General features: G+C 45.3%; 1 protein-coding gene across 1 annotated transcript in view; it reads left to right on the top strand.

Annotated features, from left to right (window-relative positions):
• Nucleotides 1-13,882, top strand: part of NSG2 (neuronal vesicle trafficking associated 2) — a 31,227-nt gene that overhangs the window by 14,953 nt on the left and 2,392 nt on the right. The window contains exon 4 of the mRNA XM_053956970.1: nucleotides 12,934-13,044. Within this exon, the coding sequence (XP_053812945.1) occupies nucleotides 12,934-13,044 (111 nt within the window). The remainder of the gene's footprint in view (nucleotides 1-12,933; nucleotides 13,045-13,882) is intronic.

Raw genomic sequence — 13,882 nt, 5'->3', positions numbered from 1 at the left:
TTACCTTTTGTACTTTTTATTGCACCACATTTTTGTCCCAGTGTATATTTTTAGTGAAGTTATTAAAAACTCTGCCCTCTGGTTATAAGCTGCCCTATTATCTGGTACTGATGAAATCATCTTACATTTGGTTTTTGTAAGAGGAAACCGCAGTAAATACTTAACTTTTATGATCTCAGTTTAGCTACATTTTTAAAAGCTTTAAGAAAGAAGATATAACTGTGATCATCATATTCTCTTTTGTCCTTTTGAGGGTGGGAAAGCCCTCCCAGACCATCGAGTCCAAGCTGTGCCCCATCCCTACCTTGTCCCCAGCCCAGAGCACCGAGTGCCACCTCCAGCCCTTCCTTGGACACTTCCTTGGGCACTCCAAACTTCCCTGGGCTGTTCCAGTGCCTGAGCACCCTTTCCATGGGGAAATTCCTGCTGCTGTCCACCCTGAGCCTGCCCTGGCCCAGCCTGAGGCCATTTCCTGCTGTCCTGGGGCTGGCTGCTTGAGAAAAGAGGCTGCAGTTCTGTGGTTTTGTGCTACAGAAGACCAAGACATCTGGAAAAAGTTTTGAGACCATGTGAACCTGCCAGCCAAGTCCACAGATGCCCTTTTCCCTGCCTTTTGGGTATCTTTTATTGAAGAAACTAATGAATTATTAGACAACTTTCTCACATGAACAAGCCCAAGCCAGAATTTAAGCTTATGCTTGCATATTTTTCATCCATGCAGAATAGCCCAGATCTGAGCTCTTTAATTATCATAAAGAAGAGACTGTCCCTAGGCAACGGTTCTTATTTCACACCAGCTCTTCCAGGAATCTGAGATAGCTCCTGCCTCTTGTCACATCCCCTAATAGATGAGATTATGATTCTCTCCAGCTCAGCACACAGTGTCCTGGAAGTTTGACCAATTAGGCTGATTCTTCAGCTGCATGAGTCAGCTCATACCTCCTTTATAAAACTGTTTAAATAGTTGTGTGTAGATGGGTTATGAGAAAATGATGTTAAAATAACCTTATGGTTGAGCCATCCATACAGAAAGAAATTCCTTTTCTCATTTTACTCCTCCACAGAGAAGCAAAGAGAACATTTTTCTAAGCTGACAGGCAGTGATTTATAGACCTTGCCTTCTCCAGACTGCTTCTACCTTTGGAGTGAGCTTTGAAGGGAGCTCCTGTTCCTGGGCTTTGCCATCCTGTGACAGCACTGAGGTGCCTTAGAGAGGGTTTGTAAATGTGTCTGATTCCTCTGTGGGGTGACAGCTCTAACCCTCTGCATCTGAGGCTTCCTGCTCCTTCTCACCAGTGATACCCCACTGCACAATCTCTCATATGTGAGAAATCATTCTGCCCTTATTTCTGTCAGTACTGAAAAGAGATTGAATCCCTTTTGCTTTTCAGACAGATTCCCCACCAAATGAAGTCTTGTAACTTATGGAGAACAGGGTTTCCACTGACTCCTTTTCTCTTCCAACCAGTCCAGATAGCCCAGAAATCATCCAGCAGCATTGGATTTATTTGGATGGCACCAGAAGAGGTGCTGGAGTGGCCTTTCTGTGTAGGCCTACAGAGCATTGGGTGGACACCTGGAACTGCTGGCCCCTTACTGGTTTTACACAAACTGGTCTCTTTGTTACACCAGTCTGAGCCCTTTCTCACCACTGCCACAGAATTATTAAATATTTTCAGGAAGGTAATGATTTATTGACTATTAGCTGGGTGATAGCTACCTCCCATAGTTATCTGACTTCTCAAGTCTTCTACAGTTCTTTCCTTTTCATGGATCAGTTTCTTTAAAAAGTTTATGTTTGCAGAGTTGGAATAATTAAACTCAGTACTTGTCTTTAACAGAACAAGTTGGGAGTGGGTGTACGGGGGAGAAGTCGAGATATTTAAGATGTTTTTTGCAAGCAATTTATCTACCTGAAGAAATCATCTGCAAGTATTGATGAAGACTGGGAACTTCATTCTTCTTGCTGCAATTTGGCAAGATGCATTTTCAGAGTCACTGGCTGTGTCATCTGTCCCCGTTGAGTGTGCAATGAGAATTATTTCTTATCATTAGATCACCCTGAAACTGCTCTGGCACACGCAGATCCAGGAACCAGTGGATGTAATTCTTGCCCACACTTTTCATCAGATCCTTAAAATGTAGTGGAACCCATTCAAGTGCTTATGTTGTTGAAATGCTCATACTGGAACAATTCTTTTCTTCTGACTTAATGTGAAAGATTTAGAGCAAAATCTCTTTGTCTCCAACTGCACCCTACAAAACAGACCGTGATGCAAGAATTGCTCATGATAAAACCCAAGCCAATACCTGAAATGCTTAGCTCCTAATTAACAAAGATTTTTCTGGGGCAGGGGAATAATTTCCTGTTGGCAACAGCTTTGCTAAATGGAAAATGCTCTCCTGGTTCCCCCATTGGAAGGTGAGCCATCAAATCCCCAGGGAATTCTCACTTTTCTGTACATACGAAGTCCCAAATGTTCCATTCCTGCTCTCCCTTCCCAAACTTCCCATCCATGCTGTGGATCCTGCAAACTCCTCCTGGGATGTTCTGCTTTCCCTTGTACACTGTTTTATGCTGATAGTTCTTCCTCTAACCTGCAAAGAAATCCCAGAAAAACGACTGGGGCTTTTCATTGTACCCATTCACAGGTAAATACATTTTAAAGTCTCCTTTAATTGTTGAGTTCCCACGGGGCAGGAGTAATTCCTGGTGAAAGGACTCCCTCTGCTTTTTAATGCTGTCAGTACCAGCGTTACCATGGCAACTGCCACATCCCATCGGTTATCTGAGCTGTGGAGTGGCCTCTGGAGGATCCCATTACCCTGACTAATGGGAGTGGTGCTGGGGCTGTGCACCGGGATTTCTCCCTCTGCTGGGAATTGCTGCTAGGCTCAGACACCGTGTTCAGGATCCAGGTGAACAAGGGACAAAGCAGAGGAAAAGCAGAGATGTGGCAGGCCCAGGGAGCAGGCACTGGCACCAGCAGCAGGGCTGGAACCGGGGTTTTCTCTGGAACCTTGCACTCAGAGAGAGTGTCAGTAGGAAGGGGTTGATTTGGAGGAATATTCCCTCCTTTAAGAGTTCCCAGAAGTTTCCAGACAATCTCCCCTCCCTGTGGATGCAGTGGGCAAGTTCCTGCAGGGATGTCAGGCAGCTCTCACTGCACCTAAGTGTTCCCCAGACTGTGGTGGATGATCTGAGCGTGGAGCCAAAGCTGCCTCTTTGGAGGCTGAATATTTTCAGTTCATTCAGAAGGTCACAGGTTCTCTTTTCCCAAAAAAAAACACTGCCCAGCCCTGCCTGGCCTTGATGCAACCTCACACCTGCGTGGCTTCAGGCTCTCACTCGTGTTGTGCACGCAAGCAGGTGAGAAATGGTGCTCCTCATCTTTCTGCCTGAGCTCAGAAATCCTTCTTCTGAGGATTTCTGAGAAGAGGACAGCTCACATCTGTCCCAGTGGCTCTCCCAGGCTGCATGAGGCAGATTGATGGAGCCGTTTGTGATCATCAGTGACAATCAGGAGCTGTGAGGATGAACTGAGTGGGGATTTGTGGCTCAGCTGCCAGGGAACAGATCTGTCTGATCACAGCCCCAGGTATTGCTATAAACCCTGCAGGTTTTCCCCTGTCTGGGTAGGAGTCCGGGGTTTTTTTAAGAACTCTCAGCTAATTCCTTAATAGTTTTGTACAGGCAGGGCCCAAAAATGTCATGTCCATGTCTAAAACACACAAGAAAAATCTATTTTGATTTAACTAGAATGCTCTCTACTGGCTTAGGGACCACTTAACAAAGCAAAGAAAAAAAACCCAAAATACATTTTTTTAATAGGAAATGGACCATTCCTTACAGTGCATTCTTGTTTTATGTTATCTTTACACACATAGATACTCTTTTAAAAAGTCAGGAAAAACCTCGACTCTTGACATCTGTAAGCACTAACAGAATAATCAGCTGAGGAGATCTGTTCAGTCTTGGTTTGGGTTTTTTTCCATTTAATTGATTTTTTGAGAGAAGAAGAAAGTGAATCCTTCTATAGAAAATCCCTAAAAGTGGAAGTCACAGAGAGTATTCACATGCCTAAATTTTTGTGGGGTACACCTGCTGAAAGTTCATTCTTCAAACCAGAATATATTGAAGGAAAAAGATTTACAGAGCAGAAACCTCAACTAACCCTTGGCTTTGGAGCAGAATGCTTGAAAATATTTCCATAAGCGACCACATGGAGATACTCCTGGTGCTAATTCCAGGATGTAACTGCAGTTCCCATTGGGCCTGGAGGATTTCTGACACTGCATCTCTGTCTCTAACACCACTCTGCACTTACCTCTGGCACCCCACAGGAAATCTGTGTGTTGGGCAATCTTCCTGCCAGCATTTGAGGTGAAATGAAAGATATTTAATGCTGGTGTGACCACTGTAGCAAAAGAGACCGAGCAGGATGGAGGAGCAGGAAAGAATTTTCAGCTGAGTGAAACCGCAGCAAAGTTTATTGCCTGTTGGGAAGTGCATTTGGAGTCTTGTAGCCAGACCACTGAATGCTAAAAAAATAATAATAATAATCAAGGAAGTGCAAAGCTTCAGTGACACAAATTTCTCCATGCAATGTTTCACTCTCTCTAAAGCAGCACGGGCTGTGATTGAATGTTAACCAGAGCTGAGCTGCCTCTTGTTGGTACTTGCAGATGCATTAAAGCCTGTTGGGTCGGATCCACAGCTAATGGAACTGGCCTGGTGCCTTTGGAGGCAGCATAATCACCTCGATTACTCATTTCTGTTGTTTGCTTTTAAAAGAGTAGCTCTTGTAAGTCATTTGCAGCAATAAAGCCTCATCTTTCTAATTCAAAATGGAAAGGCTTTTAATTCTTAAGTTACCCAGGGGACACTTTGCTCACCAAGTCCTCACTTTGTTCTCCTATAAAGCACCCACATAATAAGTTTTTAAGGAGAAATGGGTTACTGAAACATAAATGCAGAAATATTATTTCCTACTCATGATGGGAGACATAAATGCTGAAAAACAAGTGAATTTGTTGCCCTTCTTGAAGGAACACACTTCCAAGTGGTATTTTTTTCAGGCACAAGAGTGCACTGAGCAGAGGTGCTTTAATTCATGCAAGCCTGACCTTTGGAAGAAGATAATTTCACAAAGCAAATGCACCTCAGCTTTTCCCTAGAGCCAGCCTGATCCTTGGCTGTGGTGGCCTGATCCTTGGTGGTGGTCTTAGGGTGGTTTTGCCTCAGAAAAAGCCAAGATTTGGGGAACTGAGATGTTTGCAGCTTTGGGTGGCTCACGCTGGGGTTGTCTGAGTGGGGAGTGAGCTCAGGAGCTGGGTTTGGAGGGATGTCAGGTGTCAGGAAAAGGCAGTAGCAGAGCAGGGAACACAACCTGCAGTTCCAGGTGTGTTGCCATGAGCTAATCCCTGAATCCATTCTTGCTCAGGGCTCCCAGAGCTTTCCCTGCACCAAATCCAACATCAGGGACGAGTGAGAGGGGACGATTTTGCATTCATGAGACTGTGCAGAGGTTGAGTCTTGGCAGGCAAAGGGCGGGCAAGGAGACAATTTATTGATGACTTGGTTTATCTTATGTTCCTGTTAATGCATTTTAAAAGGGCCTGTGATGAACTGAGGCATCCATTGCCATGTCCCACGTGGAGTGACCAGAGGAAATGTCACAGCCAAGGCTGTGCCAGGGCAGCAGGGAAGGGCTGCACGTCAGGAAGGCTTGGAGAGGATGTTTCTGTCTGCTGCAGTCCCACTAATTGAAAAAACACCTCAAATTAGGGATCTGGAAGGAAGCCTCTTCCAGCATTGCTCAGCTCCTGAAATGGGCTGCCAGGTGTTCTCAGGATGTGGCTTTGGGAAGAAAAGCTCCTTTCTGAGCAGTTCTTGAGTCACCCCACTTGTTTAATGTGGGGGCTCTGCTCCATTTCTTTTGGACGTAACAGACACAGAATCATTGAATGGCCTGGGCTGGGAGGACCTGAAAGATCACCTCGTTCCAGTGGGAAGGCTTCTGACAATTGAAAAAGAAAGAAAATATTCTTATAGGAGGAGGGGGAAAACACCTTTAAAAACCTGTCTGGTCTGCCAAAATGGCCACGTATTTATTTGGTGTTCCTAGAAACAACACCACCCCATCTCACTATACTGACATCTACAACACCTGCCTGCTTGATGAAGGAATTTTTTATGGCATTAAATAGCAGAAAAGAGAAAGCAAACCCAACAGCACTTTTTATTTACCTAAATGGAAATTCACTGATATTCATTGGTGAAGCAGCTTTATTTAAAATGGCATTTAGAACTTCCATAAGGAACGGGGGCTTGGAAACAGAGCCATGAATTTTCCATCCAAGGGGTTTGACTTGGCACAGGGAGATGTCACGCAGCCCGCAGCTGGCACCAGACACTGTTAAAAAGATCTGAGGCTATTAGTGCCTAAACAGCCACTAGAAATTATATTACATGATGGAGACTGGCTAATATAATTGAGCCAGCTAGTTATTGTGTGCATAATTTAATTATTTGACAAATTGCTTAGAAACACGGTGTGCTCCTTCCACACTCGTGCTGCTCTCACAGCTTTAGGAGGCGCAGAGCAGAGGAATTGCTGCTGGCTATCCTGGAAAAGTGATGTTTCTTTTTAAGATTTGCAGACTTGGAGAGGTTCTCTGGTGTTGTCACAGTGGGCTGGGGTTTGCAGAGATGGGTACAGCCCAGGGGGACATGGCTGGGAGGGAAAATTGGCTCAGAGACAGCCAGTGCTGGTTCAAGTGGACTCTTCTGAGGCTTTGGGGTACTGGGATAAATGAGCCTCTCTGCAATCTGTGAGTGTTCTGGGCTTTGATTGCTGGGCTGTGTGGGCTGAAAGGAACCCATGGAATAGTGGAGCAGAGAATCCCAGAATAGTTTGGCTTGGAAGGGACCTTAAAAATCATCCAGTGTCACCCCCTGCCATGGGCGGGGACACCTCCCACTGTCCCAGGCTGCTCCCAGCCCTGTCCAACCTGGCCTTGGCCACTGCCAGGGATTCAGGGGCAGCCACAGCTGCTCTGGGCACCCTGTGCCAGGGCCTCTCCACCCTCACAGTAAATTTTTTTTTCCTAATATCCAATCTAACCCTACTATCTGTCAATTTGAAGCCATTCCCCCCTGTCCTGTCACTCCATCCCTTGTAAAGTCTCTCTCCATCTTCCTTGTAGCCCCTTTAGGCACTGCAAGGCCACAGTTGTGTCACCCCAAAGCTTCTCCTCTGCAGGTGAACACTCCCAGCTCTCCCAGCAGAGCTGCTCCATCCCTCTGATCCCCTGGTGCCTCCTCTGGGCTCTCTCCAGCAGCTCCAGCTCCTTGCTGTGCTGGGCCAGCTCTGCAGGTGGGACTCACCTGAGGGGGCACAGGGGCACAACCCCCTTTGCTGCTGCCCACTGGGGATCAGCCCAGGAGCAGATGGGAGAAGTTCCTGGCCCCCAGGACGATCCCATCCTTATCTGTTCCTATGAGAACTGGGGCCAGATTGGTTTATGGTTATGAAATGTAAAAGTTAAAGGACCAAAAAATCCCATCCACCTTAAACCTTCATTAAGAAACCTTGCAGCACTAGAGGAGTATTTTCCCATAGCCCTGAAAATGTAGAGACATGACTAAGGACATTTTCCTCTTACAAAGCCTCTCCTAAACAATGCTTCTGAAGAATCTGGACACCATCTGGAATAAAGCTCTGCTGTAATAATAAAGAACAAATCCTACATCTCCTTGAGCAGTACTAAGCAAATCTGAAGACCCAATTGTGTCACTTTTTTTTGCAGTTAGCCTTTCAAAATTTCAGAGGCAAAGCTGTTGCCAGAAGATCAGCAAAATCAGCAACTTATTACAAAAATATTTTTAACAGTGGGGAGTGAAATGACATTTTTGAAGAAGTGCAGTCAGATCATTTTCACTGCCAGGGTAGATCAGGGTGTCTGGGTGCTGGGCAAGGCACCACAGCAGTTCTTTGGCAGAGTTTGAAGTCAGGCAGCTCTTCCTGGGGTGTGTTTGGGGGGTACCTCATCATACCTGATCCATCTCAGTGTCCTGGCAGCCTGTGACTCCCTCCCTGCTGACACACCAGAGTTTCCTTGCAATAACAACCCAGATTTGGGTGTTTGCACTTGGATTCCATCTTGGAATACACGGAGGCCACCGGGCTAGCTGGATCCAGGAGCTCCTGATCCTTTAACTGTACCTTCCATGTGGAAATCTGATGGTGTCAATCTTCCATTTCATTATCAGCTGGAACAAGTTATGGCATGAAGGGGAAAAAATTGCCCTCCTGAATTTTTCATTGTCAAGAAGAAATCCTTATAATGGATTCAGGAGTGCATGGATGTATTTGGATGCCCTTAGATGATTTTGTGATTTTTTTTTCTGCGAGTTAACTGGGTTGTCAGGGACTGATGGGTTTTCAAGGTGTAATGGAATTGCCATAAACTGTAGGAAAAGCTTTGCTGCCTCTCCAAGCGCAGCTCTTAAGCTCCTCTCTGAAATAACCTTGACAGAATTTCTGCCAGTTTTGTTCATAACAAATTTTGCCTTGTTCTTTGCCTTTCTTCTTCTACAAAGAGAAAATTCTAAACCAAGAGGACTTCTTCAGCTGAATTGCCTATTAAAGGTCAGAAAATTTCCCAGTACCCAGCAACACTGAAGATATCTTGTACAACCAGACATGGCAGCAGCAGTGGGATCCTTTCCTGATAAACTAAAATTTTGTGAAGGGGCTGAGAAGAGTGCAGGAACAAAAATAGGCAGCAGAGGCTTCTGAGACCCCTAATTCACATTACAGCTGCAGAGAGTAGGAGAATGGTGCAGAATTTTGTAGGAATTTTTCTGTGACAAATGATCTTTGTCTCTTCTCTGGGCCTGGCTGCTTTTCCTGTAGGCAGCAGGGCTTTTCTTGGTTGGCGTCTTCTTGCCTCTGCTCCTGGTTCAAGTGTATAAGCAGGGAGAAAAGTGTCCAGAGTCAAACACTGATTTACCAGAAATCTAGGAATAAAATCATGCCTGGTATCTAAGAGGTGCCACCCACTCTGAGTAAGGGGAAATTTAGGTTGGATGCTGGCAAGAAATTCTTCCTTGTGAGGGTGGTGGGGCCCTGGCACAGGGTGCCCAGAGCAGCTGTGGCTGCCCCTGGAGCCCTGGCAGTGTCCCAGGCCAGGTTGGACAGGGTTGGAGCAGCCTGGGACAGTGGAAGGTGTCCCTGCCTGTGGAATGAGATGATCTTTGAGGTCCCTTCCAAGCCAAGCAATTCCATGATTATATATTATATGAATAAATAAAACTGTAAAAACCTTGCAATGGAAAAAGCTGTTAAATAAATGCCCTGCTGTTTGGATGTGCCATTGTTCTCTGGCTGCCTTTTAAATAAGGCTTTGTACTGGAGTGAGAAAGGGAAAAAGGGAATTTTTGATGAAAAAGGAGATCCTGGGCAGCTGCTGAAATCAAAGAGAGCAGGGAGGATGCTTCCATGGGCTGCATGAAAGCCAGGTTAGCTGGAACACCACTGCAATTAGGCATCCTCTGCCTGGCACAAAACCTGCTGGCACCTGATGTCCTGCTGCCTGACGAGGATGGATCCTTTTATTCATCTGTGCTGTGTGAAAATGCAAAAAATGTTCTTTATCTCTGGGACAAGGGGGGAACCACCCCAAGCGTGCTGCTGTTGATGGGAGCTTGACATCATCCTTCATGGATGTTAAGGGCTTCTTCCCACATTTTTTGGAGGATGGGGGGGAATGTTTTGGTGTGGTAATGATGTTCTCTCTTCTCTGTTCCCTCTTAAGGGAACCTTTGGGAATCATGTGAGGTTTTGAGGAGAGGGCAGGCAAATCCCCTCCTTCTTTCACCCACTCAAGCAGTCACATGTGACAGATTCATGCCTGCAGCACTTCTAGGTTTTATCTGCTCACTAAATTTTATTTCCCCTCTGTGAGTGTTTATATTGCTTAGAGACTGCCAAGGTTCGTGTTAATCATAAAAAAAAAAAAGTGGAGGTTTATTAGGTATTGCAGCTCTGTGATTCTTTGGTGTTTGAATGTTAATGAAGCTTTGTATGCTCTGGAATAGTTGGAGAGGTGGATCTTAGCTCTGGCATGGCATAATATCCGGGGGTGGATTTCTCTTCCCTTTCCTTTGGGTTTTCACATCTTGCATGACATTTCATCTGGAGCAATTTTCCACCATTTATCAGCAGGTGTAATATTGTCACAGCAATTCTGTGAGTACAGGAAAGGCAGGAGGGTGAAAACTAGCTCAGTTACAGCCTGGAGGGAGGGGAGAGCTCAGCACAGGGCCATGATCAACTGGGTGTCAGCAGAGGGGAATTTGTTATTTTTAGGGACTCAGTGGGTGGATGAGAGGAAAGAACCCCTCAAATTGCAGTTTTAATGGTTATTTCCATAGGATGTGCATGCACGTGGGATTTAGCAGAAGAGCCATGAAGAGACATTTATTCTCACTCCAGACAGCTCAGTTCTTTCTCTTCTGAAGGCTGAGTTTCAAGCAATGTTTCTTTTCTCATTGTACATTTAATTTGGGGCACAGTAGCCAGACTGGAGAGCTGGGCTTTTTTTATTTCTGAATTTCTAGCCAGGGCTGCCCCTCAGCATTGGCTTTGCTAGAACAAGATGTACATTAACCTTCAAATTAACCTCAAAGGACACTTGTGCCACTGTCATTGTGCTTTAGTACCTACACTGGAATTAGAGGGAGTACCAGGCCTAGCAGGCTCCCCTTTTAAATGGGGAGGAGGTGATGGACTGCAGGGGAAATGCTCCTCCACACTGACCTGTCATCAGGATTGTGGTGGCTCTTTATGGGGAGGGATCTGTTTTTCCCAGGTCTCCTGCTGGAAAAAGTAGAGCATATTTAATCCAGGAAGTCTCTCTTTTTTACTATTCCAAAAGGACTTAATTTCTTTTTTTCATGTGTAATACAACTTCTTCTGGGGACACAAATCTTGTCAAATTCCATTTGCATCTGCCTTGAATCCAGCTGAGCCTTTATCACCATGAAAAGGGACAGACTCCCCCAGGCTGGGAACCCAAGAGCTGCCATAAAGCTGCTCTGAAATATTTCTCTCCACCCCTCTGAGGGGGCTCTGAGAAGAGGTGGATCCCAAATTTTCTTTGTCAGACTGGTGCAGGGGTGCATACAACTGCACTCCTTTAGTGCCAGATCCCTCTGCAGCACTCCAGGACTCCCTAACAGTGTTCTCCTAGATCCAGCAGTAAATTCTGCTCCCTCTGTTGCTGCCTTTGGCTTCATTGACCCATTTTGCAGCAGATGAGGCCCCAAGGAGAGGTTAATCCAAGCAGGAACATTAAAAGGCAGGTGCGGGCTTCAGAGAACTCTTTGTCCTTGGCAAAGCCTCTTAGCCCCAGTCTCACCTTTTTACCTTTTATTCTAAAATATTCTGATTTAACAATGAATTCAGGAATCTCTCCTGCTAGATAAGTCTCCACAGCTCTCTCTTGCCTGAGTTCTGGATGTGATGGGTAAGTTTTGACACCAAGGATACAAATTTACTTTCACACTTTTGTCTTAACCACCAGAATTGTAGCTCTGGATCTTCCAGGAGTAATCCAGTATGCTGTGTAGGAACCCTCAGCAGGCAGTTCATCTTTCTGGGGGATTGCTGGGAAGGCTTTTCCTGCCCTACCAGCAATTCCAGTGGCCCCTTGAATCCCTGCAGGATTGCAAATCCCAGAATTGCAGCTGCTGGAATGATTGAAGGGGAGAATCAGAGCAGATTTCAATGTGAACCAATATTTAGCAATTAATAATATTTACTGATACATTACTAATATTACATAATATTACTGTTGTAAAAATAAGATTATATTGGTTAATTTTGAGCTATAGCCAGCTTGCTGTTTATTAGCTGCTGTTCCTGACAAGCCTGTCCCCTCTGCTTTAGGAATTATCAGTTTTCCCACTTCCTATCATCACCTCTGCAAGTTAAATCTTCTATAGATAGATAGGATGCAGAGATCCTGCAAAATCCTGGTGCAGCCAGCTCTAATTTAGGCACTTGGAATCCAGAGCCATTTATGCTGCATTTGTGAAATTATGGGACCAAGAAAGCTTTGGGAAGAGGGAGGATGGGAGTGTTTTACAGCTCCTTGCTCAGTCCTTGAGGAAGAGACAGCTCAGCAAAAATCAGTGATCAGGGCCTCCATCCAGACATGGAGTAGGGACAGAAAACTTGCTGTTGGATGAACTATTTAGCAGGGACCTGGAAAAGCTGGAGAGAAGGGAGCTCCAGGAAAGAAACAGAGGGTGACCTGCTGGGCAGTGAGGGGAGGGGCAGTATTTGAGCCCCAAAGAGGAAATTGTGTCTGGTACCTCCAGCACCAGCATCCGCTCTTGGACATGCTGTGGGGTTTGTCAGTAGTCAGGATATTGTCCTTTTACAGCTTGGAGAAATGGAGAGGGATTCCCTTTCTCCTGCAGGGCACAATTTGTCCTGGTGGAATTGCCCAGGAGGCACAAAGGGTTGTGAGCTACAAAGACTTCATTGCTCCTCCCTGCTCCCAGAAAAGTGGGATCTGCCCTGGCCACTTCGTCCACACACATCAGACCTGGAATGGGAATCCTGGCTGCTCCTGGGTCCTGCTGGGCCAGAGCTGGGAACACCAAATACTACAGCAAAATCTATGCATTTGCAAGGGGTTAAACACAGGAATGCTGAAAGTCCGTGGGGGGATGGGAATGATGTGGGAATCCAGGATATTGGATCCAGCATTCAGTCAATTACCATGCTTAGTTAAGTACTGCACGGTGGAGTGAAGGCTGCAGTCTGTTAGAATGTCTGTTCCTATAAGTCATTTAATTATGAGGCTGCTCATATGCCATTTTAACATATGTACAGTAACATTATCCCTCTTTTCTAGGTCACCATCCTCATAAGCCTGGCTCTTGCATTCCTTGCCTGCATAGTGTTCCTTGTGGTGTACAAAGCCTTCACTTACGACCACAGTTGCCCAGATGGATTTGTTTATAAGGTAAGGAACTTCAGAAGGATGAATTGCCTGAGCTAATGACAGGCTCTAATTGCCTGCATGGTTACAGCCCAGGCTGCTTTTTTTATTTTGACCAGGCCAAACAGAACATTTGGCAGGAATGTGTTGAAATTGAAAAAGTGTTCTGGGAAATGTGGACATGCATCTGACTCCATCAGCTACTGTTACAGTGTAATTGTTGGGATTAGCATTTGGTGAACACTACAGACAGATGTTCAGCAACAATCCCTCATATTTGTGAATGGATTTATTGCAGCTGGGATCCTGCATTTGCTTCCCACACTCCCAAGTAACTGATGTTTACTGGCGTATATTGTAATGCAAAGCGAACTGCTGCAGTGCTGACACTCTGTCCTTTGTGAAAGAAATCCAAATTTGCCCAAGTAGTTCACTTCTAGGTGCTCTTGAGCCTTTATCAAGAACAAACCCATGTTACAATTGCTAAAACCCAGTGATTTCGTATTGAATATTCACAGAACTGTTTGCCTGGTCTGCTGAGATAAAAAAAAATATATTTTGCAAAATAATTCACTGACTTCTCGCTGTGAATAAACTCATAAATTCACAGGAGTCTTGACCACACTGGGGATAATATGTGAGCTGGAAAATAGAGCAAGATGTCGGTGTATTAATCATTATGAATTATTCTCTTAGGTTATATAAAAAGGGAGAATTGGGATTGTTCAGACTGGAAAAGAAAAGGCTTTGGGGTGACCTAATTGTGGCCTCCAGTACCTGAAGGAGCTACGAGAAAGATGGAGAGAGATTCTTTACAAGGGAGGACAAGGGGGAATGGTTTCAAAGTGACAGAGAGAAGGTT

This window comes from Vidua chalybeata, chromosome 15 (assembly GCF_026979565.1).
Source record: "Vidua chalybeata isolate OUT-0048 chromosome 15, bVidCha1 merged haplotype, whole genome shotgun sequence".
NCBI classification, from domain to species: Eukaryota; Metazoa; Chordata; class Aves; order Passeriformes; family Viduidae; genus Vidua; species Vidua chalybeata.
Note: the sequence above shows the minus strand (reverse complement) of the source record. Positions and strands in the feature narration are given on the sequence as shown.